The sequence below is a fragment of the Fringilla coelebs genome, assembly GCF_963513975.1.
Source record: "Fringilla coelebs genome assembly, chromosome: 23".
NCBI lineage: Eukaryota > Metazoa > Chordata > Aves > Passeriformes > Fringillidae > Fringilla > Fringilla coelebs.
The window spans coordinates 6,652,905-6,680,853 of NC_140049.1; the positions used below are offsets into that span (position 1 = coordinate 6,652,905).

The window sequence follows — 27,949 nt, forward strand, 5'->3', positions numbered from 1 at the left end:
GGCCAGGCTGCAGACACAGAATCACAGGACAAACCAGGTTGGAAAAGACCTTTGAGAATATTGAGTCCAACCAATGACCTAACATTACCTTACCAACTAAGCTATGGCACTGAGTGCCTCATCAAGTCTTTTTTTAAACACCTCCAGGGACCACCTGGAGCCACCACTTGCCTAGACAGCCCATTCCAATACTGAACTACTCTTTCTGTGAATAATTTTTTTTCTAATATCTAACCTAAACTTCCTATGGGGCAGCTTCAGGCTGTGACCTCTCATCCTGTCACTGGTCACCCAGGAGAAGAGACCAACCCCCATCTGGCTAAAACTACCTTTCAGGGTGGTCACTAGACAGTAATAAGGTCTCCCTGAGTCTCCTTTTCTCTGAGCTGAGCATGCCCAGCACCCTCAGTTGTTCCTCACGGGGTTTGTGTTCCCAGCCCCTCTCCAGCCTTGTTGTGCCCAACCTGAGGGCCCAGAACTGGACACAGCACTCAAGGTGGGGCCTCACCAGTGCCCAGTACAGGGGCAGAATGACCTCCCTGCTCCTGCTGGCCAGACCATTCCTGATCCAGGCCAGGAGCCATTGGCCTTCTTGCTGGCTCATGTTCAGCCGGCTGTGGACCAGCACCCCCAGGTCCCTTTCTGCCTGGGCACTGTCCAGCCACACCGTCTCCAGCCTGTAATGCTGCAGGGGGTTATTGTGGCCAAAATGCAGGACTGGGCACTTGAACTTACTAAACTTCATCCTGTTAGACTCAGCCCATCCATTCAGCCATTCCAAGTCTCTCTGTAGAGCCCTCCTACCTTGCAACAGATGGGCACAGGCTCCTAACTTAGTGTCATCTGCAGATTTACTAATGAAAGACTCAATTCCCTCATCCATGTAATCAATATGTTAAACAGAGCTGGCCCCAGCACAGACCACTGAGAGACACCCCTGGTGCCTGGCTGCCAGCTGGATGCAGCCCCACTCACCACCACTCTCTGGCCTGGCCATCCAGCCAGTTCTGAACCCAGCAAAGAGTGCTCCTCTCCCAGCCATGGGCTGCAGCTTTTCCAGGAGTGTGCTGTGGGAGACAATGCCAAAGGCCTTGCTGGAGTCCAGGCAGACACATCCACAGCCTTTCCTGCATCCCATCCACCAGGCAGGTGACCTGGTCATAAAAGGAGATCAGGTTGGTCAGGCACGACCTGCCCCTCCTAAACCCATGCTGGCTGGGTCTGATCCCCCAGGCATCCTGTAGGTGCCAGGTGATAGCACCCAAGATGATCTGTTCCATTATCCTACATGGAACTGATGTCAGGCTGACAGGTCTAGAGTTTCCCAGATGCTCCTTCTAGCCCTTCAGGGATGCTGTAAACCCCTTCAGGCACAGGAAGGAGCCCAGTGACAGAGGGGAGGAATGCCAGGAGGCTTTGGAGCAGCAGATCTCCCCAAAGAAACAAGCACCATCTTGGAATTCTACCTTCCATAAAGGGGGAGGCAGAAGGCCTTTCCTTCTGGCCATCCCTGCAAGTCATTAGGTTTGCTGGAGGGCTGAAGCATCAGGGAATATGGGCATCTCCAGGAGCTTGATGCAGGCTTGGAGCAGCAGGAAGTTCCTTGCAGCTTTGTATTTACACCTCACTGTCCTGCTGCCAGTATGGTCTGTCCTGACAGGTCCTGCGGGTCTCTAGCAGCATTGAAAGATCCTGCAGTTTACAGCCTCCTCCTGGTGCTCATGGCTCCTGTGCTGCTCCTGCACTAGATCCTGGGATGCTTCCAAGGAGTTTGGATTGCCGCTGGATTGCTGCTGTGCCACCAGGTTTCCCAAGAGAACCAATGGATATCAATTATGATAACAGATTGCTTCAGAGCCCTTGCATTGTTCATGTCAGAAATAAGTTTTATTTCTTTCCAAACCCTGAATACTACCTACAGCCATGAAAATCCCGTTCCACTTCCCCACCCCCAAACCCCCAATCATAATTGACTAATCCAGCCTTGTCAAACAATACATTTCAGTGGAAGGAGAAATCTTTCCATGTGGTACATAATAGAATTAATTTCTGCCCTGCAGTTCTAGTTAGCCAAGAAAGAGAATTATGCTGATAAAGTTATATATTGGCCCTAATTTAGTGAGATATTTTCAACCTTGTCCTTAAAATGCATAGTAATTCCTACTTATGACTTAAAAACTACTCACAAGGTACAAGGGGCTGCACTCTGCTCTGTCTCCCCAAACTGGGGACTACAATCATAAACTGGGAATTTAGAATAATCTGAACATCCCTAAATGTGTCTCTACAAGGCAAGCAAATCAAGGTCCTTATACTAATGTGCAACCACATTAATGTGCACGTGGTCTTCTGACATTAAGATATTTTTACAAAATCTATTTATACATGTGCATGACGAACATGGATTTGAAGGATGCTGCAGCAGCAGGGCCTGCCACAACCACGCACCTCTTGCATTCACCCAAGAGCTTCAACAAATGGTCCAGAAGCCATTCAAAGATAAACAATTCCATCCAAAATAACTGCACTAAAACTACTCAAGATTCAACACGTCTCCTGAGGTCAGGTCACAAGCAAGAGGCACCATTAGCAGGGCAAAGTATGGAGGACAGTGGCTGGCCAGCTCAGCTGGCCCCGGGCTCTCCTCTCTTGCCTCTTTTGGTACCCAGCAGGTGTCCCCTGAGGGAATTTGGTTTATTCTGCTGTTCGGGCCACTTTTCCTTTTGAAATGTTTTCTTCTGAATGGTCATGTTTTACCTTTATTTCCATGGGGTCATCTGCATCATCTACAGCAAGAAATAAAGAAGGATTAAAGTTGGCAAAGTCTTCTCTGACTTCAGTCAGGTTAAGATCCTAAGTATCACAAAATGCTTCTGTTCATAGGCAACAAAAATAATGAAATCCCAGGATGGTTTGGGTTGGAAGAGGCCTTAAAGCTCATTTCATTTCACCCCACACCTTCCAGACTGTTCCAAGTCCCATCCTACTCCTTAGCCCTTACTCTATTCCAATATCTGCTCCCCTGTATGAGCCGGTTTTCATATTGAGATGGGTGTTGGGATAACCCTTGGAGTCTGGGACTCCCAAAATTTTAGCTTTTCCAACATTCCCAAAATTTAGTCCCTGGTACCACAGGGCTGCTGGAAGAACTGCCAGCATCCAGTGGTTATATCTGTACTATTCCAGTGTGCAACCTCATGGACATGCTAATAGGTATCCATTCCAGGGTTTGGAACAATTAATTCCCTCAAATTAGAGGGGTGAAGAAAAGAACAGTTAAGGTTCCCCTCAGCGGCTGCATGTTGGGTTTCTATAATATAGAGAGGCTGCTGGGGCCCACCCTTAAATAAAAAGGTAATTTGTCACTTAAATTCCATTATGGAGCCAGGCTGGGAGAGCTGGGAATGTTCAGCCTGGAGAAGAGAAGGCTTTCAGGGAGACTTGACAGACCCTTCCTAAAGGGGCTTCAAGAGAGATGGAGAGGGACATGGGACAAGGGCCTGGAGAGACAGGACAAGCGGGAATGGCTTCCCATTGCCAGAGGGCAGAGTTAGGTTTGATACTGGGATGAAATTCTTCCCTGTGAGGTTGTAGAGGCACTAGCATAGGCTGCCCAGAGAAGCTGTGGCTGCACCTGGATCCCTAGAAGTGTCCTAGGCAAGGTTGGACAGGGTTTGGAAAAACCTGGCAGAGTGCAAGGTGTTCCCACCCATGGCAGGGTGTGGAAACTGGATGAGCTTTAAAGTCCTTTTCCACCCAAACCAGGCTGAGATTCCATGTTTTACTGTGAAGGATTCCTCTGAGCTCAGCACAGGCCCTGGGATTTCAATTTCAAGAGCACAGGTGCCATAAGTGACACATCTGTGTCACACTAATTAATTAAGTACTTCAGGCTTGGCACAATTTGAGTGTTCTAGCCTTACCTGATAACTAACTACCTGTTTGTTATCCACAGCGTTAAGCAAAGCAGAAAACCATGCCAAAGGGTAAATTTCTTGGAACAACTCACCTCTCCAGAGCTTTGTGCTCACTGGGAATCTCAATTTCTGCTATGGCATAGGGCAGATCATGGTACCAAGGACAAATAAGAATGTTCTGGTTTACAAGAGGCATGGGCAGAGCTGCAGAGATTTCTGCACCTTGGAGACACACGCAGCCAGCCTGGGGCTGGGGAGTCAGGGCAGGCAGGAGGAGCTCTGCTTTTGAGAAGGCATTTCCGCAGCAGGCAGGAGGCTGCTCCAAGGGGAGAGGGAAGGAAGAAAAGGCTCACACTCTTGTTCTCACTCTTGGCACAGCATTTTAACAGTAACCAGAAGAGGTACTCATGATGTTGGTATCTAACATGGAAAAGCATCCTGGAAAAGCACCCAAAGCCGAGCCACAGAGCCCTAGGTTCCTGAGGACAGTCTGTGTGTCACAGCACAGGGAATGTGGGTGCTGCAGCATCTCTCACCTCTTGTGAGCTGGACTGTTTTGTGCTGCTCCTCTCTGACCTGTTTCATCAACTGCAGGTTGTGGTCACTGGCTTCCTTGTGGTTCACCATGGGGAAGGGGTAATCCCGACCTGGTAATGTGGAGACAGAGCCTTTACCACACTCGGCAAAGACATTTTCCCTGGATTTGGAATACTTCCAGCTTTTCTTAAATGGAAGTGCCTAATCCTTTCCACCAAAAAGAAGAGCTCCCACTTTGACCTAAGAGCCTTCAAAGATGTGTTAGAGCAGGAGTAAAAGCACAAGATGTTCTGATATGATTTAAAGCAGCCAAGCATCCAAGATGGATAAATTCAAAGGCAAAAGTGTGGAGTGATCCAAGAGTTTTAGGACATAAAGTTGAAGCAAAAATATGTACTGTGAAATGAGACTCCTATAAAAAAATGTTAATGGAGAATGAACAGAAGGAAGAATGTTGGATTCATTCATTTTCAGAAGAAAAATGGCTTATGTTGGAAGTATGATGCTTCCATCTCATACACATTTATTTTGGATAGCAGCAGAAAAATCCTTAGCAAGGAATGTGAATGAATTACCTATGATACATCCTGCTTGTTTCTGCTCCTCTTCAGATGCTGTCCAGGGCTCATAGATGTACTTGGAGGGAAAGTTCTTTAGTATGGGCAAGTATTTCCTACAAAACAGGGATAATAGGGTGGTTTATAATCCTGCAGGCAAATATTCACACATTCAGAGAAGTGTAAACCAACTTGTGCCATGTTAATATTGATATTACAATCTGTGGGAAAGTTCTGATTCATTGTCCACAAAAAAATTGGGTTTATGTTTTCAAACCTCCATAGGCGATGTCTTCCAAAAGTTAACTTCACAGAATAGAATAAATGGGTGATTTAAACAGTACTTCAGTTTTGATTTCCTCCAAAATATGTTTTTAACATTTTCACTGACATTTTGTCCTAAACATTGATAAATTTTAAAAACAAACTAATTTTAAAAAATTATTGCATATTGGCAAAGTAATTTTTTTGTCCCACTCTGTGAGGTACCTCAGTACAGGCTTTTCCTTGGCAATACCCAAATCTAGACAGGATGGGAGGAAGAGATGTGGGGAAATTGAATTGTGCTGGGGGTTGGGTTTTCTTTCCTTTTCTTTCCTCTAGTTGCGGAATTCTTTCCGAGTTGCTAAGAAGCACTGATGCCTGTGTGCTTGAGACTGTGGGGAGGGGAAACTCCTCTGATTTTTGGAGCTTCTCTGGGAGGGACAGAGACACCCTGAGATTAGAAGCAGGTAAAGGACGGGGGCTGGGGCAGTTGTGGATCTCTCACTCAGTCTGGGCTTTGGAGGACGGTGGGACCGCAGCCTGTAAAAAAGGAGTTCGCTGCCCGGGCCACAACCCAGCTGGGAGCTGCTTTTCTTCAGCTGCTGGGCCCTGCACCCCTGTGCACAACTGGCAGTTCCAGCTCCTGCAGCAGATCTTGATACATCTCGCCCACCACGCAGGGATGTTTTGCTCATTCCTGCTGTTCCAGCCTAGTGTTTCTCAGAGTCCTGTGGGGACACTGGGACTGCCTGCCCCAGGGTTCGTGAGGCAAAGCCTCTCCTCCATCCCTCCCCGTCTCAGCCCAGCCACCATTGCCGCGCGCTCCCCCGGCCTGCCCCACAGCGCCCCCTGCAGCCCCGGGGGATCACTGCACCTGCCCGGCCCGCCGGGAGCCAGCAGCGCCCCTGCTGGCTGTGCCCGGAACTGCAACAAAGGGAAAGTGACACAGCCCAAAGGGTGGGACTGGGCTCCTGGTTCTGTTATTGTTAATGCTGTAGTCCTTGTTGTTTGTTTGCCTTGTTATACATACTAGTAAAGAACTGTTATTCCTAATCTCATATATTTTTGCCTGAGAGCCCCTTAATTTCAAAATTATAATAATTTTGAGGGAGGGGATTTGCATTCTCCATTCCGAGGGAGGCTCCCACCTTCCTTAGCAGACACCTCTCTTTCAAACCAAGACAAACTGTTTGCTCAACATTAACACAGTGAGCCCAGTGCTTTGAGAAAGCCCATCAGCACATTATGGAGAGACAACAAAATGAGACTCTGAAGCAAAGAGGACTCAGAGTGAAAAATAAAACCTATGTGTATGCAACTAAAGAATGGCAGGGTTAGATGAAATATTGGGATATTCCTCCCTGTGAGGGTGGTAAGGCCCTGGCACAGGTTGCCCAGAGAAGCTCTGGCTGTCCCATCCTTGCAATTGTCCAAGGCCAGGCTTGGAGAAACCTCAGGATAGTGGAAAGTGTCCCTGCCCATGGCAGGGAGTGGAACTGGATGAGGTTTAAGCTCCTTTTCAAGCACATCCCAGAATTCTTTGAAAAGCAAGAAACTAAGTGCAGACTGGAACAGGGAAGCTGTGGGAAGTTCTACTTAAATCCTTTAGAAAGAGGAGCCAGCCTAGTGATCAAACATGGTGCTGGATGCAACAAGTGCTCAGAAATGAGCACAAGCCCTGGAATGACAGATATCTCTCTGCTTCTCCATGCCTCAGTTCCCCCAAATGTTCTATAAAACCATTGCTATGAGTCCTGTTTAACAGGTGTGTGTATTTGAAACTGATCCAGTTACTCAGTTCCTGCTGTCAGAGGAGCTTGAGAAGCTCTCAGGGAGGTGGTGGGGTGGGTGTCCCCTGACCTGATGTAGTCGCCCTGGGGGTCTGTGCGCTTCCCGAAGCGGACGGGGCAGAAGATCCGTGTGTACTGGTGGAAGAAGGCGCTGGCTGACAGCCACATCCAGTTCCCAGCATTGATACTGTAGTCAGCATCTAAAAGCAGCTCTTCAAACACCTGCACATCAGGGATGGGAAGAGAAATACCCCTGAAATGGCTATATTGCAAAAATTAGACAAAAGCAGGCTGGGAGGTTGCTGCTGGAAGCACACACTGTGGGGCCAGGGCTGCCTCTTCACAGGCACACCAAGAATGCTCTCCACAGACAGAAGACAGAGCAACCCAAAAGCTCTGCTGAGACTGAGCATGTCTCCACCAGTATCCTCGTTATCCAAAAATCATGAGGATTTGGAGAAGGGAATGAACTCTTACCACTGCACTGAGTGACAAACAGAGAGATCCCATAAACCCTGAGATCCGCAGGAAGGGGCAGAACTAAACCCTGCTCTGTAAAATCGTCCACTGCTAGACTCAGGCTGTGCAGGGCTTCTCAGGGCTAGGCAGAACAGAGGAAAATAAAAGCCAGCAGTGAACCTTCATTCCCTCTTCCCAGCTGATCCAAAGGTCCCCTCGTGTCAGGAAGCAGGCAACAGCATGCCGAGCCAGGTGATGGATCCAGCCTTCCTGGCGCAGCTGGGTCATAATGGCATCGATCCACGGGAACCCTGTCTGTGCCTGCAGCAGAACAGGAACATCAGCTCTCCCCTCATACACTGCTTTCACAGAATTACAGACTGGTTTGGGTGAGAAGGGACACTAAAGCCCATTCCACCCCCTGCCATGGGCAGGGACACCTTCCACTAGCCCAGGTTGCTCCAAGCCCCACCCAACCTGGCCTTGGACACTTCCAAGGATCCAGAGGCAGCCACAGCTTCTCTGGGAAACCTAGGCCAGGGCCTCACCACTCTCACAGGGAAGAACTTCATCCCAATATCCCATCTAATGCTGCCCTCTGTCAGCTGGAAGCCATTCCCCTTTCCCTGTCACTCCATCCCTTGTCTCAAGTACCTCTCCAGCTTCCCTGGAGCCCCTTTAGACACTGGAAGGAGCTCTAAGGTCTCCCTGGAGCCTTCCTTTCTCCAGGCTGAACATTCCCAGCTCTCACAACCTGTCACACTGCTGCAAGATGCATTCAAACTGCCAGCAGGGACAGATCAAGGGAAGAAGAAAGCTCCAAGCTCCAATGCAGCTACTGTGGCCAGGCACCTCATTACCGTTTTCCATTTGTGGAGCCTCTCTGCATCCTTGTACCAGCAGATCTGGAGGCAGATGGGGTTCCCAGCCATCTGGGTGAAGTTGGGTGTTGCTGATGCTACTGTATAGAAGAATTCCCTCCACAACAGCTGCCCTTGGAGTGACACTGGAGGCAGAGAGTGGTGTTTTGCCTGCAAAAGACATAAGGTGACAGCTTCAGTTCATACTATCATTGCAGCCTCACTCATATTGTGACTGTCAGGCCTATAAAATAAAGATTAATCTGACTAAAATACTGATTTCAAGGCACTTTAGCATTCAAGTCACGGAAATATCTGAGGCAATGCTGTCTGGCCCAAAGCAAAGGCAAACTGTCAGACTTCAGTATTACCTCAAACATACTACATCTACCTTCCAAAACTGTATCACACTGGGATTTCTTACACCAAGCATGTGTTTATTAATGTGCTAACTGAATTCAGGTGGCTCAGTCATGTCTCAAATGATAATCTTAAGACAGAGGTAAAGGAGGTTGGTTTTCTTGGCCTGGTTTCAAGCTCACTTTTTCTTAAGAGTCAAACAAGATTTCAGAAAGTGGTTTTCATTTATGCAACAATTAAAACTTGTCTAAGATAAAACCAGTTGATTTCCAGAAACAAACCTGTATAGACCAATGAAAAATTTTCCTTAACCAACAGACAGACAAACTAAATCCTTGAAATTTAGGAAGGTTTTTTTGGACTTTCCTGCAGATCCCAGGTCTGCCTGCTGCCTATTTATAGAACCATGATTTGGGTTGGAAGGGACATTAAAGCCCATTTCACTTCACCCCCTGCCATGGGCAGGGACACCTTGCACTGTCCCAGGTTGCTCCAAGCCCCATCCAACCTGGCCTTGGACACTTCCAGGCATGAAGCAGCAACAGCTTCTCTGGGGACTGTGTGCCAGGGCCTCACCACCCTCACAGGAAAGAATTTCTTCCCAACATCTAATCCAAACCTGCTCTCTTTCAGTTTGAAGCCATTCCCTCTTGCCCTGTTGCTACAGTTCCTGATAAAAATATGAATTTAGAATATTAATATCCTGTTTCTAAAACTTAATTGGGAAGAGCTGCAGACATTCACAGCTGTTTCACAGAATATGAAGTCACTCCACAGACTTCATGGGACACTGTGAGAAGACATTAACAAAGCAGCCTTTTTTGATACACTAAGTCTCTATCAAAGACAATCCAAGTGTAAAATCCTGCCTCCCATGCCAGACTTGTCACAGTTTCGGATTTGCTTACTTAGGACCAATTATTTGCTTACCTGAGCATAAATGTTTGACAACCTATAAAAAAATGTTCGAACTGACAGACAGCCCATACTGAAATATGGGCTCAGGCCTGTGGTGCTTGGAAGCAGCGAGTTTGGGATTGTCCTTGGTTTGTTAAAACCTCTCACCCAGCCCTGAAATGAAAACAGAAATCTTGGTTCAGGCAGCACAAGATGACACAAGGCCAGTAATAAAGAGAGGAAAGCTCTTGGAACTGGCTTCACTATCAGAGGGGCTTGTTTGATGTCATGCCTGGAAAACACTCCCACTTCCCAGAAATCAAGGAGAACAAAACCCGAACCCAAGCTGCCACCCTCCTCCAAGCCAAGCTGGGCACTGATCTCAGCCCACCTGGAGTCACCACCATCCCCTGGGTTCCATCAGGGCTGACCTGGTCAGTCAAGTGTTGCTCTAGGCGCAGCAGCCCTTCAGTCTCCCCTCCTCTCCAAGGGGAAAGGCTCTCTGGGGAAATCTTCAAATCCACTGGGAGAGGCACCCTGTAACACTCAGCCAGGCCCGGGTCAGGGGCCCTACATCTCCTGAGGTAAGAGAGAAAACTCTTTGAAAGGAGCAACAGGAGCCAGGAAATAGAGGCAGTCCCTGTCCATGCACATACCAAGTATCATCTATCACAGTCCAACCAGAGCACAGAGAATGAAAGCACAGTGAGAAATCCCAGGCTGTACTCTCCTGGGGGAGAAGAGTTCATCCTGCAATTGCTCCAGGGAATTCTAGTCTGAACTGGGAAAGATGAACAGTCCCCACCAAGTTACAGTGCTCAGAGCAGTCAGCTGCACCACCAGCTCAGACGCCTTTCAGTTCCCATGTCCTACACAAGGCTCAGAGGCAGCTCCTCTCCAGCTCCTCCCAACTGTCACATCCATCCCTCAGAGGGAACCAACAGCCTCCTCAGACCCTAAACACAATTATGGTGCTGCCTCCAAATGCCGCTCCAGCTCCTCTGAGTGCCTCTGAGGAGAGGTCACTCTAGAATCACAAAATCCCAGACTGGTTTGGGTGGGAAGGGACATTAAAGCCCATCCAGTTCCACCTCCTGCCATGGGCAGGGACACCTTCCCCAGGTTGCTCCAAGCCCCGGCCAACCTGGCCTTGGACACTTCCAGGGATCCAGGGGCAGCCACAGCTTCTCTGGGCAACCTGTGCTAGGGTCTCACTACTGCAGAATTTCTTCCCAACATCTAACCTAAACCTTCTCTCTTTCAGTTTCATAGGGAAGGAGGCAGGAGAGAGAGAGGAGGCAGGAGAGCTGGGCCACTCCAGCTACTCATTCCTAACCAAATTGGGGCCCTTGAGCCAACACCCCTCAGCAGCCCCCCCCGCCCCCACCTCCTCAGCCTCAGTTGCTGAGGCTTCCCAAGGCCTCTGCCCTCCATATGGCTGGAAGAGTATCAGTCTGGTTTTTCTTCCACCTCATAAAACACAGATGAAGAGGCCCAAGGAAGCGCTGGTGACACAGAGAATTCTCACAACCTGTGGATTAACTCAGACATCAACAGACCTATGTACTTACCTGGACAAACCTGAGTTCAGCCCTGCTGCAGACACCTACAGAGGTGGGGTGAGTGCAGCTCTCAGAGCACTGACATAGCTCACGCCTGCTGGGAAGCACGTGGACCACTTATCTCTCATCAGCATTAATTTTAAAAGTCCAAACAAACAAATCAGGCAAGAAAGGAAAAAAAAAACAGTGCTAGAAAAAAATACAGGAACTTATATATTCCAGTACTTACATAAGTCTTGTCAACAGACTGTCTGAGGACAACATTCAGGAAGTAACAGGATTCCCCAAGATGGGAAGATCCAAGACTGGGTTGGTGGCTCTGAGCTGAGGCCATGCAGAAGGCACCTGATATTGAATCCCAAGTACCTGCAGTCCCATTCCAGCTCTCTCCTGCTCCAGTCTTACCTCCCTTTGGATCACTGACCTCTCCTCATGGAGAGCTAAACACAAGACATCCTTGACTCTGAGCTTCTTCTCACATCTTGGGAGACAAGGGCTCAGTGTCTCTTTCCCATATAGCAGAGGGGAGCAGAGATTTAAAGCCAGGAGGGAACAGTAGGATCATTCCATTGAACTTCCTGCATAAAACAAACTATTGTGGTTCATCCAATTCCTGTCCAAAATCTTGAGAGGAATGCAGAGCATGCCTTTGAGTAAATTCCCCAGGCTTTCTTCTGCAGGAGTATGACATCTCTTAAAAGCATTTCTCAAAGTGTGTCTTAGGTTACAAGATGTGGCTGGGACTGTGTGTTCTATTGCCATCTGATAGAGGTGGGGCAGTTATTTTCTCTTCATTGGGCCACCTGTTAAAAACAGGTCGGGCAGTTCTCTTTATATCTTCACACTCTCCCTCTGGGGTGATCTATTCTGTTAATGGGCCAGTGAGTGTTCCTGCATGGCTGAAAAAATTCCATCATCCCACTGGGAGATGCTCTGCCCAGGGGGAGGAGCCAAGCATTCCTACCTGGATAGAATCTGACTTTGGGAACACCACAGCAGCCTTTTCCACTGCATTCGATTCCCAAAGGAAGACCAGGCCCATCTACAACACCACTGGATCTTCAGAGGAAAACTCCATCCTTCTACAGGATCCCTTCTCCAACAGAACCACACCTGTCACTGCAGAAGGGCTGCAGCCACCATTGAATGGGACTGCTGCCACCACCCTGACCCACAGGGTGTCAGCTCCTGTTCTGACTCTATCAGTGTGGGGTTTTTGTTTTTTATTTTTACTATTGCATTTGTATTTTTAATTTTCCTAGTAAAGAACTGTTATTCCTATTCCCATCTCTTTGCCTGAGAGCCCCTTAATTTCAAAAATATAATAATTTGGAGAAGAGGGGTTTACATTTTCCATTTCAAGGGAGGCTTCTGCCTTCTTTAGCAGACACCTGTCTTTTCAAACCAAGACAAAGTGCCTTGCAAAAGCTTAAGACTTTTATGGAATCACAGACCCATTAAGGTTGGAAAAAAACTTTAAGTCATTGAATCCAACCATTATTTTGTGAGGTGTCCCACTGGTGAGAAATCTGCACAAATATCAAAAGAGATGAGTATCAGACCACTCTGCCATCTGCTCTCCTAACAACAGTCACATCCCCTGTATATAGAATCAATAACCCTCCATGCACAGAAATAAAACAAGAAAACATCTAAAACGCCTCATTATCATTTGGGCCTGGCACTTTTTTTGGGCAGAGAAAGAGGACCAGCAATTCCCACTCACAGGCTGGTACTTACTGGAAGTCTTCAGCTGTGAGGTTTCGGACAGGCACCTCAGGGTCACCAAGCAGAGACAGAATGTGAAGGAACCTCTTGTAAGTTAATGGGGGGCTCCCACCATTTAGGTCCAAAATCCTTTAAAAAAACCCAAAAAACAAGATCTCACGTAACAGAAACCAAGGAAGAAGCCGGAACTGCCAGTGGACAGGAAGGTGACATCATAGGCTATAACAACTCCATTAGTGCTACTGAATGTAGAAATTACAGATTTTACAAGTGAAACTCCCCCGGCTAAATGTACATCTATCCCAAGAGCAGTTTTTCAGGACCTAAGACAACAAAACCAGGATCAGGATTCCAGCCATGGCTTCACCTGCACAGCCACACACAGCCAGGACACAGAGAGCAGGGTGTGGGACACCTCTGGTATCACAAAAACAGGTTCAGGGCAGTAAACAACTGTCCTTTCTGAGCAATCACCTCTGCAAACAGCTTGAATTCAAGACAGCAAGTTACACACATCCATTCATTTACATAATTTAGGGTTTTTGCAAAATTGGAGTGTTAGGGCTGGTTTAGTTATTGCTGCTTTCCTTCTTACTATTTTCAATATCTTCAGTCATTCAACACTGAGTAACAGCTTGGATCTAAGTATTCAGACACTAGTGAAAGTTGACTTGAAAGATTTCAAAAAAATCTGACACCAAAAACTTTTTACCATATTTAATAGAACTTTTACAAGTCCTACTAAAGGTGTTAGAGAATTTCTTCCACTCTGTTTAAAAGAGTAAGTTTTTAAGTGAATTAAACTGCCCAAAAGGAAAAAGTTAAGCAGCTGTTTGGGCTGATATTCTAAAACATGTACACAATCTCTTCTATTTCTTCCAAGAGAGCAACACACGAAGTTCTCCCAGCAACAGCACCACGTTCACCTCACACAGTTAAATTTCCTCCAAAGGAAAACCCAAGACACTTGGCCTTTTCTCTTCTAAAATTACCTCCCTGGAGACACTTGTGGGTTTGGGGCAACCACGTACCGCTGGGTATTGTACAGGCTGTGGCTCACCAGGGAGAGCACCTCAAAGCCCAGCTCTGCCCCCAGGCGCTGGATGTTGGCCTCCATCTCCTTGTAAAATGGCTCCATCTCTGCATCCAGTGTCACTTGTGTGATATTCCACCTCTGGATGTGATCCCTAAGAACAAGCTCATACTCCCCTTGAATAACCAGCAAGCAGGAGCCCAGCTGGCCCAAGTTTTTGTGGAGATCCTCAAGGCTCTGGAGCAGGAAATTCCAGCGCAGGGCTCCAATGTGCATGGAGGAGGTCAGGAATGCTCTGTCCAGGATGTACACGGGGTACAGGGCCTCTGAGGACTCCAGGGCAGCCAGCAGCACTGGGTTGTCATGGAGCCGGAGCTCCTTCCGGAAAAGGTGAATGGTGCGATGCAGCATCCTGGCTACAAGAGGAAGGGAACCCTTGGCTTTCAGGATACCAAATCCCTATAAAGAGCAAGGTCAATTAACAATTACAAATAGAGTTCTAAAAAAATCCTCTGCAGTTTTTACCACAAGCTTCTTGCTTTGATAAGTTTTCATGAGAGAGAAAACCAGGAACAAGACCAAACTTCTCCTCTGGCCCCACCATTCAGCAGCAGGACCACCACCCAGCTCCACAGAGAATGGCCTCTGCCCCAAATGAGTCAATCAAAACCTTAAATTAAATCCCTTGATGAAATTACATCCCAATAACACTGACCAGAAGGAAGGAATCAAAACAGATGGAGCTGCCAGAGCTCCATTTAGTGCACACAAACACTTTTTAACCCCACAGATGTGGCTGTCAGCCAACCCTATGGAAGTCATCAGGTGATTTCAAGGAGGTCCACTGGAGCAATCAGCTCATCAGAGACCTCGTACAATACTCCATCTGTCAGGGGATTTTGGTAGGAAACATCTGAACTTAGTGATTTCACAGAATCCCAGAGCGGTTTGGATTAGAAGGGACCTTAAAGCATATTTCACTCAACACCCTGCCAGGGGCAGGGACACCTTCCACTATCCCAGGTTGCTCCAAGCCCCATCCAACCTGGCCTTGGATGCTTCCAGGCATGGAGAAGCCACAGTTTCTCTGGGCAGCCTGGGCCAGAGCCTCACCACCCTCACAGGGAAGAATTTCTTCCAAAATCCCATCTCACCCTGCTCTCCGGCAGTGGGAAGCCATTCCCATTGTCTTGTTCCTCCAGAGCCTTGTCCGATGTCCCTCTCTGAAGCTCCTTTAGGCACTGGAAGGGGCTCTGAGGTCTCCCCTTTTCTAGGCTGGATATCCCCAGCTCTCCCAGCCTGCCTCCAGAGCAGAGCTGGGTGTGATAGTGACACAAAACTACTCTTGATTCATACATTTATTCCCCTTTGAGCCACTTCAGCTGAGTTCAGAGGGTTAGGAGGAGTGCTGACCTTGCGTCTTAGGCTGAAGCGTCTCAAGGTACAGTTTGGGAAGCAGCTCCCAAGCTCTGGCTGCCCTGTTCAAGACAATGGACCTGCAGATGCTGAGAAGCAAAGGAGGAACCCAGCTGCCACCTCGTGCCTGCACCAAGCCCAGCAGCACCTCCTAACCTCGCTTACCCGTGTAAAATTCAACCCCACCTGATAATAATTTCCAGCCTTACCCCCAAACAACAATCCCTAATCCAGCTCAGCTCTTCCAGCCAAACAGCTCCATTCACCCCCCCATAATGGCTGCACCAGGCAACTCAGCCCTTGCCCCTCCTTAACCCATATCCAGCAGCTTTTCCATAAATCTGATTTGCTCCGTTCCCAAACACATGCACCAGCAGCACCCAGACAGGCTCACTTTGTTACAACCCCCCAGTAAGGCCCCAAACTCACGAGCACGGGGTGCAGCCCAGTGCAGGGCTGGGCTGTGTGGCGTGCTCTATCCCACACCCACTTCCTGGGAGAACCGGAAAAACAAGGTGACTGTTGCTGCTCAGGGGAGCACCCAGATGGCATTTCTAGGTACTAAACCATGCAAAATGTGCTGGAAGAGTCCCCCGCATCCTATGCACCAGCTAGGCTCGCTGAGGAACTGAACCAGTCAGGGGCTCCAAGGCTCCCACAGCCTTACAGCCTTTGGGGCTGTCTCATGCCCTGTGGCCCCACATGGTCTGCAGGGTCACCCCAAATCCAGGGCCCTGCAGCCCCCTGATGTCTATGGGGGTGCTCACACTCACCCCCATGTCCCTTCACCTCACACACCTGGGACTGCTCTGAGCCCAGTGCACCACACAGCCCATGGGATAGCCCCAAGATATGTCCCTAGGCGGGACCCATCCCATCCCTTCCAGTGATGGCATCCTTGCAGGAGCAGTGGGGAGCAGGACCACACAACAACAAGGGACTGGGCACAGGGCAGGTGGGCGCCAGGCCAGGGCCTGGGTGGGCTGTAGGGTCTGGGTTAACAGCAGCTCTGTGGATGACACTAAAGGGGACTAGGGGAATCAGAGCTGGGGGGACAAGGATTTCATTAAAACAGGCTGGGAGGAGCAGGGGCTCCATTAAAATGGGCTGAAGCTCACTGGGGAGGGTGAGAGCCCAGAGCCAAAGAGGTGTCAAAGCTGGGTGAGGAGCTGGGATCCCCTCCTGGGTGGGAAAGAATGGGGAGGGGGATCACTTGTGCAGGCCATGGGTGGTGTCAGAAAGAAACTGAGCTCTTGGACACTCCTGTCGTGTCACAAGGAAAGGAAAGATGCTCTGGAATGTTGGAGAAGGCAGAGCAGGTGCTGTCTATCATTGACATCATGTTGGGATTTATCCACTGTTACTCTTCCACCTCTCCATGAACGAGTGGCTCAAGTCTGTTCACCCAACAAGGCTGGGCAGACTCCCTGCCACATCCAGATTACATCTGTTCCCCAAAAATCAACCAGGCAGGCAGAAAATACACCTCACACAGGATTCATCCCTACACTTTGGGACAGGCACACCAAGACAGAAAGCATAGACATCTAGGCCTTACCTTGAGGGTTGCACAGCTGATGCTCCACGGTCTTTACAACATGTCACCCCAAAAAGAGGAGGTCACGTAGTCACTGATCCCAGCTCTCCTGCTGCTGAGCGTTTCTCTCCACAGGCAGGAATGTGCTGGAGGGATGCAAAGGCTCTCAGTGGCACTATCCAAAACCCACTGTGCTGCTCCTGTTCCTACCCAGAAATTAGTTGCCCAGTTTTAAACACCACTAAATACCATAAATATCTGCACTGATGTGGATTCTGCATCAAAGATGGTCTAAGCCACTCAAGCTTTTGTGAAATGCCCAAGAGCAAAGGAGGAAGATTGCAGGCAGCTCCTCTCTGGTCCCACTGGCCCTTGGAGCTGACAGATCCAGATGGGGCAGGGACAGACCAAGGTCTAAGGAACTGGGAAGAGAAATTTTTAACAGTTTAATTTCCTCTGTGGGACACTCTCCATTGTCAAATGCTCCTTGACTATATCTTGGCTGCTTCAGAAGCAATAGTGAAACAGATAAACACAGCTGTCAGACACCTGGAGAGAGCAGCCTCCCACCTGCTCTCTCAAACCACAGTCTGGGCTTGGGAAGTGGAATAATGACCACCATTAAGTTGTTTAATGTTATTCTGATTTGACAGGCTTGAGAACAATTCTTAATTGCTCTCAAGAATTAATTTTTTGCATAAATCTGTGTCCATAATCCCACTCTCCACACTCAGCCAGAAGTGAGACTACTGTTGATTCCAGCCTCTAGGTTCTTTCCCCTGTTTGAATACTTTAGGTGGTAAATATGGTGCTGGATAGAGCTCTGATGCAAGAAAACGGCATATTGAGTCAGAGGAGGAAATGAGTCCCAAACACATCGAAGTGTAGGGGCTTGACTGGGGCTTCTGCAACGGGTCGAGAACCACACGCGAGAATCTCTACCCATGGGGGATGGGGCAGAGGGAGGACAGGCTGAGGCTCCAGGACCCTCAGACGGACGGGGAAGCGGCGAGGAGGCAACGGGGGAGGGCGGCCCCTAGGCCAGCCCCGCAGCAGCTGGGGGCGAACGGGCCAGCCTGGACTCCCACCGCCTCCCCGGGGGGGCTCCCTGAGCCCACCTTTACCTCCTTCCCCACGGCCTGTGGTGGCGGCAGGCGCGGCAGCGGTTCCTCGCCCCACAGGGCCGGTTACACAACGCCGGCTGGGACAGGTGGGTTATGTAAGGACCGGTCCCAGGGGGGGCCCGCCCGCTGTCCGCGGAGGTTTAACGCGGTTCAGGGTGGGAGGGTCCCAGGGCTGGAGCATTCTAGAGCCGGGAATCCGGGATGGACCTGGAGGATCCCAGAGGGTCCCGGTGACCCCCGGAGCTCCTCCGGCCCCGCTCCCGCCTCCCCACCACAACCTCAGGCCACACCCCGCGCGCGCACTTTAATGAGGGGCGGGGCTTGGGTTCCCGCCCGCAGCGCTCACTCAATGGCAGCGCCCCAATTCAATTGGGGGGGCGGGGCTGAGCTCCAGCACAGCTCAATCAGCGCCCAAGCGGCGGCCCGGGGGGCGGGGACGCTCGCCGGGAGTTCGCCCGTTGCCCGGCACTAGCGGAAATCCGGCCCCCGGCGCGCGCCGCCTCACGGTCTGTGCGGCGGGAGCCCGGGGCTTGGTCATTGCGGGGCGAGCGTAAATTAGTTAGAGTGAGGCGGTAATTAGTAAGCAGAGAGGGTGGAGGTCGTTCCGAAGGGATTTTGTGGGGCATCTTGGAGGGGTGAGGCTGTGGTGGCCGTTCCCGTCCTTGGGGAGTGGGAAGGGGGGGCGCACCTCTTGTCCGTGTGCGGGGGTAATTAGGCTGAGGGGTATTTAATTAGGCTGATGGAGGAAGGTGAAACGTTTCTTTAGTGGGGTAGTCAGGCTAGAGGTGCGGTGAAATTGAGGGGTGTTCGCGTGAGGGAGTCTGGGGTGTTAATGGTGCCTGAGGGAAAGGATAATCCCAGGAGGGGCCAGTTAGGCCTCGGGGGATGTCCCCCATCCTCAGGGTGAGTGGTTATGGCTGTGGCGAGTTATCGAGCCAGATTCCTCTCAGGATGTGCCTGTGTCCCTGTTCATGGGGACTGAGGGGCAGACCACTCCTTTGGGAGTGTCAGGATCATTGCTATGGTAGGGGGTGGCCCATCCCTGAAGCAGCTTTCAGGCCTCCCCCTGCACAGGAAGGGGAGATGGAGCCTTTGGGTAAGAAGAGGCCCTGATGGATGGCCCCAGCAGGTCACTGGGTACCTTAACCATGAAAGGACACAGGAGGTCCCAGGGCAGGTGTTACAGTCCCATAAGGAATTTGGAGCTTGGTTGTGGCCTCCCAGTTTATTAGGGTTTGTTAAACCCCTGGGTTTATTAGACTTTGCTGGGGACTGAGGGGATGGGATGGATTATAAAGAGTCTCATGCCCCTCCCCCAGCTGGGTGCAAGAGCAGCTCCAGAAACTGGTTCAGCCTCTCTGTGACTGATATCACATCAGGATAACAGCTCAAAGCCCAGGTCCTTAGCCAAAAAAAAAAAAAATCTCAATTTAAAGTGCCGTTTTTAAAAATCCAGGTTTGTCAGGAATAGAATTCGGTCTCGGAGCTCCAGCACCATGCAGAGAGCTTCACGGCTGGCAAGGGAGCTCTCTCTCCTGGCTACAGAGCCACCTCCAGGCATTACTTGCTGGCAGAATGGGCAGCTGGATGACCTGCGGGCACGTATGTACGCTGGGGTTCCCAAAGGCGGGGCTGGGCTGCAGTTTGCTGCTAGGTCTCTGCATGCTTTGGGCTTTACAGGAAATGTGGGATTGTGGTTTCCTTTAAACATAGCTTGGCCTGTGCCTTGGGTGGTCTGCCCTTAGATTTGATTGCTGGGGGGTGGAACTGGTCTTACATAAGAAGACATTTGATGACATTTTTTATTTCTGGATTCTCCCCTGTGAGGGAAGTGAGGCCCTGGCACAGGTTGCCCAGAGAAGCTGTGGCTGTCCCATCCCTGGGAGTGTCCAGGTTAGATGAGGGTTGGAGCAACCTGGGATAATAGAAGGGGTTCCTGAGACTGGGTGGTCTTTAAGGTCCCTCCCACCCCTTAACATTCTGTGATTCTGTCACCTGGACAGCTCTGTAACTGTAGGAGGTATGTGGGGACTGCTAGACAATGAGATGATCTTGAAGGTCACTTCCAACCCAAACCATTCTGTAATTCTGATTTTGAATGTACTTGTATTTTCATCTTGCTCCTAAAGAAATTTTAGGAGGTGTGGACACACCATATGAGAAAGGAATATTCAACCTGGAAATCATAGTTCCTGAAAGGTAAGGGGGCAATAGACTCTAGCTAGATTAATTAAGGAGTTCTTCCCTGTGAGGGTGGGGAGGCTCTGACCCAGGTTGCCCAGAGAAGCTGTGGCTGCCCCTGCATCCCTGGAAGTGTCCAAGGCCAGGTAGGATAGGGCTTGGAGCAGCCTGGGCTAGTGGAAGGTGTCCCTGCCCATGCCCCATGCCATGGCAGGGGGTGGAGCAAAATCTGCTTTAAGGTCCCTTCAGATTCTCTGATAAGTAGGTGGTGTAGTCCTGCTTTAAGTATGAGTAAATTGATGTAAGGTATTTGCTTAAATACTAACGTGTGAGTCTTTATCCTCTCAACAAGGAATTGAGACCCTCTTTTTAAGGAATGCAATTTTTCTAGGAACTGATAGTTATTTTGCACTGAACATCAAAGATGTGTGATTAAAAAACCTAAAAGTGCAACTATAAGACTTTTGCCTCATCATACTGTCTCAAAGCTTTCTGGAAAGAGCTTGTTCATCAATACAGAGTTTCTTATGTTCTTCCCCTTGTGGATGGCTATCCAGGAAAGTGTTAGTCAGACACAGCTGGAAGCAGCAAAGGCAGACCACTGCCTCTGAAGATTTGTGGGGAAGGGTGTCATGTAGGCTGGGAGGAGGAAATTATGGCATTGCTCGGGTGACAAAACAGCTGGTCCTGTAGATATAATAGTAACTTTTGTTTCCTAATGCTTATCCCTTTAGGTACCCGTTTGAACCACCAAAGATTCGCTTCCTGACCCCCATCTACCATCCCAACATCGACTCTGCTGGAAGGATTTGCCTGGATGTTCTTAAGTTACCACCAAAGGTAAGACAGTTCTTGGGTGTGGGTAAGTGAGCCTGGGCAGGATAATGAACTCCTTATCTGCTTCTTGTAAAAGCCTGATTGAATGTCTCTTTGCTCCTGACTTATTTACAGGGAGCATGGAATAAAGTTTTGAGTGGCATCTTCTTTGTTTAGAGCCAGAACATGATGTTTTTTGTTCCATATAAGTTTCCAAGGCTTTAAAGATTGGAGTCAAAAGGCATTATGTCTGAAAATGAGTTGCCCCGACACAGCAGAGGTGTGCAGGGTACAGCCCATAGAATTATGGAATCTCCTGGATTGGAAGGAACATCAGGGCCACGAGCTGGATTTGCACAGGACAAGCCCAAAGTCCCACTGTGTGCCTGGGAGCTTTATCCAAATGCTCCTTGAGCTCTGGCAGCCTTGGAGCCATGACCACTGCCCTGGTTGTCAGTTGGGCTTCCTAGGAGCCTTGTGTTGAGAGTGAGTCTGGTGTGTTCCATGGGGCATTAGGTGCTGGAAGTCCCAAGGCAGCTGTGGGCAGGTTGTGTTGAAGTGCTGTAGGTTCTGAAGTGTCTCTGGGCTGCCGTGTGCCGGTTCTTTCTCCGAGCTGCTGCTCTTGTCCTGTTTCCTTACAGGGTGCATGGAGGCCTTCCCTGAACATCTCCACCCTGCTGACCTCCATCCAGCTGCTGATGGCAGAGCCCAACCCTGACGATCCTCTCATGGCCAATATTGTATGTGAGCTCCCTCTCTCCTGGCCATGGACACAGGTGGGGAGGGAATGGGGGGCTGCACTTAGGCTTAGCTTCTGCTTCAGTCACTCTGGATTGACACACTTGGAGCGTGGTCTGACCTGGATTAGCTGGGGCATCCCTGGGCTTCCCTGAGGCAGCTGAGGCCAGAAGAGATGGTCAAGGTCTTGTCTCCAAGCCATTATCTTCAGTGCAGATGGCAGCATGAGTTCTTCAAGCAAGCTAAATGAATTTTACACTTCATGCTTGTTGCAGTTTTAGTCTGGTTTAGGAGTCCTAAAGCCAGACTTGGTTCCAGGTTCTTGGTGACATGTATTCAATCCAATATCTGTCTTTGTCTTGCTCTTCCCATTTAGTCCTCGGAGTACAAGTACAACAAGCAGCTGTTCCTGCTCAATGCCAGGGAGTGGACCGAGAAATACGCAGGGCAGCTGAGGGTAAGGACTGTGCTCTGCTCACCTGGTATAGCTCCCTCCTGGTCTACAGTCCTTTCGTCTGTTTCCCTTTCACAGTTGCTTTGTTCTTTCCTTCCTCACCTTCTGCTCTGTGTTTTGGATCTGTATTTAATTTCATTATATTTTTTTAAGCTCATTATATTCTCTCCTTCCAATTAAATGTGCTCATTCACTAATAACTGCCAGGCTGCTCAACAAGGAGGAGGGACAGATGGGTAAACCCTTCCTAGGGATGCTGTAGCCCTATTCTCCCTCAGCTCTGTTCCCTGTCCTCTTGTGCCTGATGCCCACCTGTGCCTGTTCTCCACCTGCTCATCCGTTCACTGACTGGTCTCCGTATTCCCTGATGGAGTTCATCCTTCTTCCCATCATCCTTCCTCTCTTCCTGCCTCCTTTCCTCTCTGTCACCTCACCAATCAGTCTCATAAAAATAAAATCACACTTAAAGCAGATCAAAGCCTCTGCCCAAAAATCAGTTAACCTCGGGCATTTTCCCTGCCAAAAATCAGTTACCCTCGGGCCTTTTCCCTCCCTTGCACCTGATTTGGGTAACACCCTTTCTGGAATGGGGGTATCTTCCCTGCAGGAGCCATGCTCACTGCTCCAGCTCTGAATGCATTTCCAAGTTAACTGTGGTTGTCAGGAGGGCACAGAGTGAAGCTATCCCTGCAACAACAGAGCCCTGGAGGGACCTGGCTCATCTATGTGTGTTCTACTGCCCTGCTCAGCCATTATCTTGTTCTCCTGTCATCCCCCTTCCTAAAAATCCCAGCAGTGAGAGCAGAATAACAAAGGCTCACTGCATAAGAGCCAGAGTGCAGTCGGCTCTGACCTTGTTGGAGCACAGGGCATTCCAATGGCTGTAAAATTAAATTATTCACAACTCTTTTATTTCTTGGGTTATCACAGGCTTCCAAGCCTTTGGAAGAGAAAATCACCCAAAGTGAAACAAGCACCAGTAGTGAATTGACCATACAGAAAAGAAAAGGGGTTGACATCAGTAGGAAGGAGAAGAAATCCCGCCCAGATTCCTGAGAGATTTTTGTTCTTCTTGGGCTGTGACTGTCCCCTTCCCCTCACACATATATAAGGAAAGAGTCTGCCTTTTAGGGGCTGCACCAGCTTTGGGTTTCTGTTTCCTTGGGGTGTTACTTTTTTTGTGAAAAGTTCCATTATATTAATAAAGCTTTTATTTATATCTACTTTTCCATTTTGTTGAGTGGAGGCTTTGGAATATTCAAAAGAAAAGGTGAGTTGATGTGGTGCAGCATGGTTTTTGGTAGTGGGAAAGGGCCACAGGAGTAGCTTCTGTGAGAAATTGCTAGAAGCTTCCACCATTTCTGACACAGCCAGCCTCTGAAGATGGACATGCAGGGCCCAGTTAGAGAGGCTGGTAATGCCTCTGTGATGACATTTAAGAAGAAATGTCAAAACAGCACACAGGGGCAGTTTTTCTCCAGTGGTGGGGAGGCACTGCCTTGCTGGTGTGGCCTGTGGTGAGCCTTGCCTGCCTGGGCACCTGTAGCCAACCACTGCAGTCTTCCCCTTCCCGATGCCTGCATAGGAGAGGTGTTAAATGGTGCCAGTGCCATGGCAGCCTCTGCCCACACAATGACAGCCAGGACAACTGGCCACCAAGGGAAACAGGGCAAGCAATTTCCTGATGTGCAACCTAGATGAGATCAGCTTCTCTGTGCTGCAGGATCTTGCAAGAATTAGAGGGACTTCTTGGCAAGAGTACCTTCAAGTAACAGGTCTTTTTCTAGTCAGAGAAGAGGAAGAAGTGAGAACATGTGAGAAAAAACAACATGGCAACGCCAAGGTCAGTGGGGGAGGAGGTGCTGCAAGTGTCGGAGCCAAGGTTCCTCTGCAAGCCATGGTGAGGACCATGGTGAAACAAACTGTCCCCCTGTAACGTGTGAAGTCTGCAGGGGATACAGAGATTCACTTACAGTCTGTGAGAAAAGGGCTCACGCTTGAGCAGGTGGAGGCCAGGGAAAGCTGTAGTCCAGTGGGAGACCTGAATAGAGAGAGAGGGCCCTTGCTTCCAAACTAGAGCAGCCTATTGTTAAAAGACTATATGCCATGGATTAAGTGACCCACACCACAGCAGTTTTGGGAAGACTGCTTGCCTGTGGGAGGGACCACACAGCATAGCAGAGAAAAAAACTCTGCTCCCTGAGTGAACAGAAGATCTCAAGTGACAAACTGACCAAAACCCCCACACCGTTTCTCCACACTGTCAGTGGGAAAGAGAGAGGGGCTGGAGGAGGAAAAATGTGGTTTAAAGGCTTCTTTTACTTCTCATTCTCTTCTTCTGACTCTGTTAATAATAAATATACTTTATACCTTTAAATTTAAACCTGTTTTGCCCTCAGTGGTTTTTTTTTCTCCCAGTCCTTAATTCATGAGCCCTTCATTTTTTTCCCTCTCCTCTGCCCAACAGTAGCAGGAGAGGGTAAGCAAACGACTTTCGTGCCTGGCGTTTGGCCAGTGTCAAACCATGACAAAAGGAAAACTGGAGCCACCACTTCAGCTTCCAATTTTCAACTTTCAGAGACATGGGAGTAGTGCCAAGTTATTATTATTAACTGAACCAAGTTCGGTTTCTATTTTCACAACCAACTGAGAGCAGAAGCTGAGCAGCAGGCAGGTCAGAAACAGCTGGTGGGAATCCTTTCCCAGGAAAGGCTTAGTTTTCCATGTAATCTCAAATCTTACAACTCTGGCTCTCCAGAGCAGTCTGTTAAGTTCCAGCTGGACCATTTAGGATAACCTGGATGTTGTCTTGGCTCTGTTGTGACTGCAAGAGCTAGTCAGTGACAAGAACCAGCTCACAGCAGGTGAGGAAGAGCCCAAAGGATTCCCAGGGATCTGGGAGGATGGATGTGGAAGAGCAGGATGTCAGTGATGTGATGTGCAGGGTGAAGAGAGCAAGAGGATTGGGCTAATGAGGACAATTCTTGGTGCTTCCACAGACCCAAAGAAGAGGACTGGCAGCAGATTGCACTAGGAGCAAGTCAGGTGCTTGGCCTCTTGCTCTGCAGGTTCTCTGCTGGGAATTTAACCCATGTCCTGTCGCTGCTCCCAGAAAAGTGTCAGGCCCATCTCTGAAACAGAGAGAGGACCCAGTGAGGTTGCAAATGCCTTGGAAGCAATGAAGCTCAGTGATGTTACGATTAAGGTGTAGTAATTGGCTCATGCAAATAATGAAGAGTTATTAAATATGGTGGGAAGAAGTTCTGTTAAGGTTTACAGTTCTTTTGACATGTACTTTTGTTGTTCCAGTTTGGTTTTGAACCGTTTTCTGTTCACACCATCACACCAAAAGCCGTTTTAACTCTAGTCACAATGTCTTTTATAAATTTTTTATCCAATCAGCTACTTCCACAAAGCTCACTAGCATCTTTATAAAACAATCATTAATTGCTATGTTTTATATGATTTTGCTGCAATGTGTCTCTTTTTATCCAATCATATAACTCTACAGAAACTTATTGCTCTATCTTCCACTTTTTACTAACTCTATAACAAGTTCTATTATGAGACTTTAAAATTTTCTGCTATCTTGTGTAACATATTTATTCATTTACATGTAGCATATATCTCCTTGCATAAAACATTTTTCTGCTTAAACTGCAAATCTTTATTCTTACTCTGTGTGTGTTTCACTTTTTTATTCTAAACCTTCAAACCTTTTCCAAGGTCTTAAGTCAAACACTGTGTCCATCTGTCTCCAAGCTTGTATGTTCAAGGCTTTGGGAGCTCCCTGTGCTTGCATTTCCCACGTCTCCCTTTCTGTCAAACCACAATGTCTTGGTTTGGAAAGACAGGTGCCTGCTAAAAGAGCCAGGAGCCTCCCCTGAAAGGGAGAATGCAAACTCTCCCCATCCCTCCAAATTGCTATGAATTTTAAATTAAGGGGCTCTCAGGCAAAAAATATGGGAGCAGGAAATAACAGTTCTTTAATAGGGAAGGAAAAAATAAAATTATAAAATAAAACAATGCAATACACTAGAACAACACTGTCAGAGTCAGAACACAACCTGACACCCTGTGGGTCAGGGTGTTGGTAGCAGTCCAGTTGGAAAAGGGGCTGCAGTCCTCCTGGAGTGTCAGGCGTGGTTCTGTTGGAGCGGGGGAGTCCTGTAGGAAAGGGGTGTCTTCTTCCTCGGCAGATCCGTGGAAGTAGAAGCAGCTGCTGCTCCTCTGGGGAGTCCAGTGGAGAAGAGCTGTGCTGGTGTGTGAGAATCTTTCAGGTTATATCTGGGTAGAAATGCTTCATTCTTCCCGCTGGGTGGAGCATCTCACAATGGGATGTTATAGTTCTTATCAGCCATGCAGTGACATTCAATAGCCCCTTATCAGCAGATGTCCCCTGCTGAGGGAGGAGTGATTATGATCACTCAGGAAGAGAGATAAGGAGCATTGCCCACTTGACACCAGACAACTGGCATACAGATGGCAATAGAATGCATCTTGCCTTGCAATCTGGAGCACACAAATACTGCCTTAATAGCTTTATCAAACATCTGCTGCATACGTTGAAGCAAGCAAGGCACCATTATTAGCACAACTACTATGTCAATTAATACATATATGCCTATTTTTAGAAGTTGTTTCAGCCATGGTGCAAAACTCTATCTCTTGAAAAGATAATCTAACCAAGTTTTATCATCAACCCTAATTTTGGATATACCTTCTTTCAATTGCTGTATGCTTTTATGGATGGATTCTAAATTATCAGATTCATGCAACACATTCCATCAAAATCTTTGCATCCATGACTGTGTGCCAATAAGAGAAAATCAATTGCCCTGTTTTGCAGAGTTGCATGTCTTACACCTTTGACAACTGCTAACATGTCGCTGTAGGACACGAAAGAACACACGCACACATTGCTTTCCAGGTGAGAAGAGGGCGTTTATTCTCAGACTTCATAATTTATAGTTTTACAAAAGTGACAGTAGATTGGAGGGTGACAGTGCCACCTCTCCACAGACACTGGCTTAACCAACAGTCTATTAACAGTGTCTTTTTCCACAAGAATGTAAACTATAAGTTGTTTACAAAAAAGTGTGTAAGAAAGTTCTTTACAAAGAATGTCAATATCAGAAAGCCTTCTAGAAATCTCAAAAACTCAGAGTGACACTAACAAATCACTTAATGCAAGAGAAGTAGCATTGGTTTGTGATAGGTTTCTCCTTGAGCCAGGTCTTATGAGCTCTTAGAGAACCTATCACACCCGAGACAGTTCAGCTACCTCGAATGGCATAAAATTAGCAGGGTGGCTTCTGAGGTAGTGCTGGAAACAGAAAAAGTTTTAATAAAAGACAAAATAACAAAGCTCTTTCAGAGAAAAACTGAGCCAGGGGCAAGAGGTTCTTGCTCCCGCTAAAACACTCCACAATAGTGATTATTTCCTTTGTTCTCTTCTTTTTCCAGTGACTTACCGAGGCAGGACCTTTTGGCCTCTGTCCAGTTGTGCAGCGCCAGGTTTGAGGTGAAGTCCTAAAGGTCCTATGAGGTGTCTTTTAAACAAATTGAGGAGAGAAACTTCTGCACTTTTTGCCTTTTTCAGCAGACAAAGAATAATTTGGTCACTCTGTCAAAAGGGGGCACATTCCTACAGGTTTGTTTACTTAGCCAACAGCCTATTAGATCTATTTGCTTTAAAACTACTGCAGAGGCAAGTTGA

At 48.4% G+C, this 27,949-nt stretch overlaps 2 protein-coding genes across 6 annotated transcripts; one reads left to right on the forward strand and one right to left on the reverse strand.

Moving 5' to 3' along the window:
• Positions 1-1,984: 1,984 nt before the first annotated feature.
• Positions 1,985-18,273, reverse strand: LOC311162316 (cryptochrome-1-like). Its single transcript, XM_084220600.1, has 12 exons — positions 18,042-18,273; positions 16,939-17,063; positions 13,963-14,423; positions 12,944-13,060; positions 10,073-10,220; positions 9,675-9,815; positions 8,385-8,555; positions 7,705-7,845; positions 7,136-7,287; positions 5,030-5,127; positions 4,454-4,564; positions 1,985-2,786 (listed from the first exon to the last, which is right to left on the reverse strand). Exons 3-12 carry the CDS (start codon positions 14,373-14,375, stop codon positions 2,695-2,697), a joined length of 1,584 nt encoding a protein of 527 aa, XP_084076726.1. The 5' UTR covers positions 14,376-14,423; positions 16,939-17,063; positions 18,042-18,273; the 3' UTR covers positions 1,985-2,694.
• A 259-nt stretch (positions 18,274-18,532) lies between these two features.
• On the forward strand, positions 18,533-23,439 carry UBE2T (ubiquitin conjugating enzyme E2 T). Of its 5 annotated transcripts, none has more exons than XM_084220512.1 (7): positions 18,533-18,547; positions 19,498-19,643; positions 20,171-20,240; positions 20,957-21,062; positions 21,680-21,778; positions 22,153-22,233; positions 23,161-23,439. In XM_084220512.1, exons 2-7 carry the CDS (start codon positions 19,538-19,540, stop codon positions 23,284-23,286), a joined length of 588 nt encoding a protein of 195 aa, XP_084076638.1. In that variant the 5' UTR covers positions 18,533-18,547; positions 19,498-19,537; the 3' UTR covers positions 23,287-23,439. The 5 variants fall into 5 exon arrangements, with proteins under 5 accessions (XP_084076638.1, XP_084076639.1, XP_084076636.1 ...); XM_084220513.1 differs by having other exon boundaries at positions 18,534-18,605; XM_084220510.1 differs by having other exon boundaries at positions 18,540-18,633.
• Positions 23,440-27,949: the final 4,510 nt, after the last annotated feature.

Coding starts and splice junctions, on each gene's coding strand:
- LOC311162316 (XM_084220600.1), bottom strand. CDS start 14,375: ATGCTGCATCGCACCATTCACCTTTTCCGGAAGGAGCTCCGGCTCCAT. Junction 8,556..9,674: donor TGTCAAACATTTATGCTCAG/GTAAGCAAATAA, acceptor TGTCTTTTGCAG/GCAAAACACCACTCTCTGCC. Junction 5,128..7,135: donor CCCCAGGGCGACTACATCAG/GTCAGGGGACAC, acceptor CCTGTTTTGTAG/GAAATACTTGCCCATACTAA.
- UBE2T (XM_084220512.1), top strand. CDS start 19,538: ATGCAGAGAGCTTCACGGCTGGCAAGGGAGCTCTCTCTCCTGGCTACA. Junction 21,779..22,152: donor ATCCTCTCATGGCCAATATT/GTATGTGAGCTC, acceptor CTTCCCATTTAG/TCCTCGGAGTACAAGTACAA. Junction 22,234..23,160: donor AATACGCAGGGCAGCTGAGG/GTAAGGACTGTG, acceptor GGGTTATCACAG/GCTTCCAAGCCTTTGGAAGA.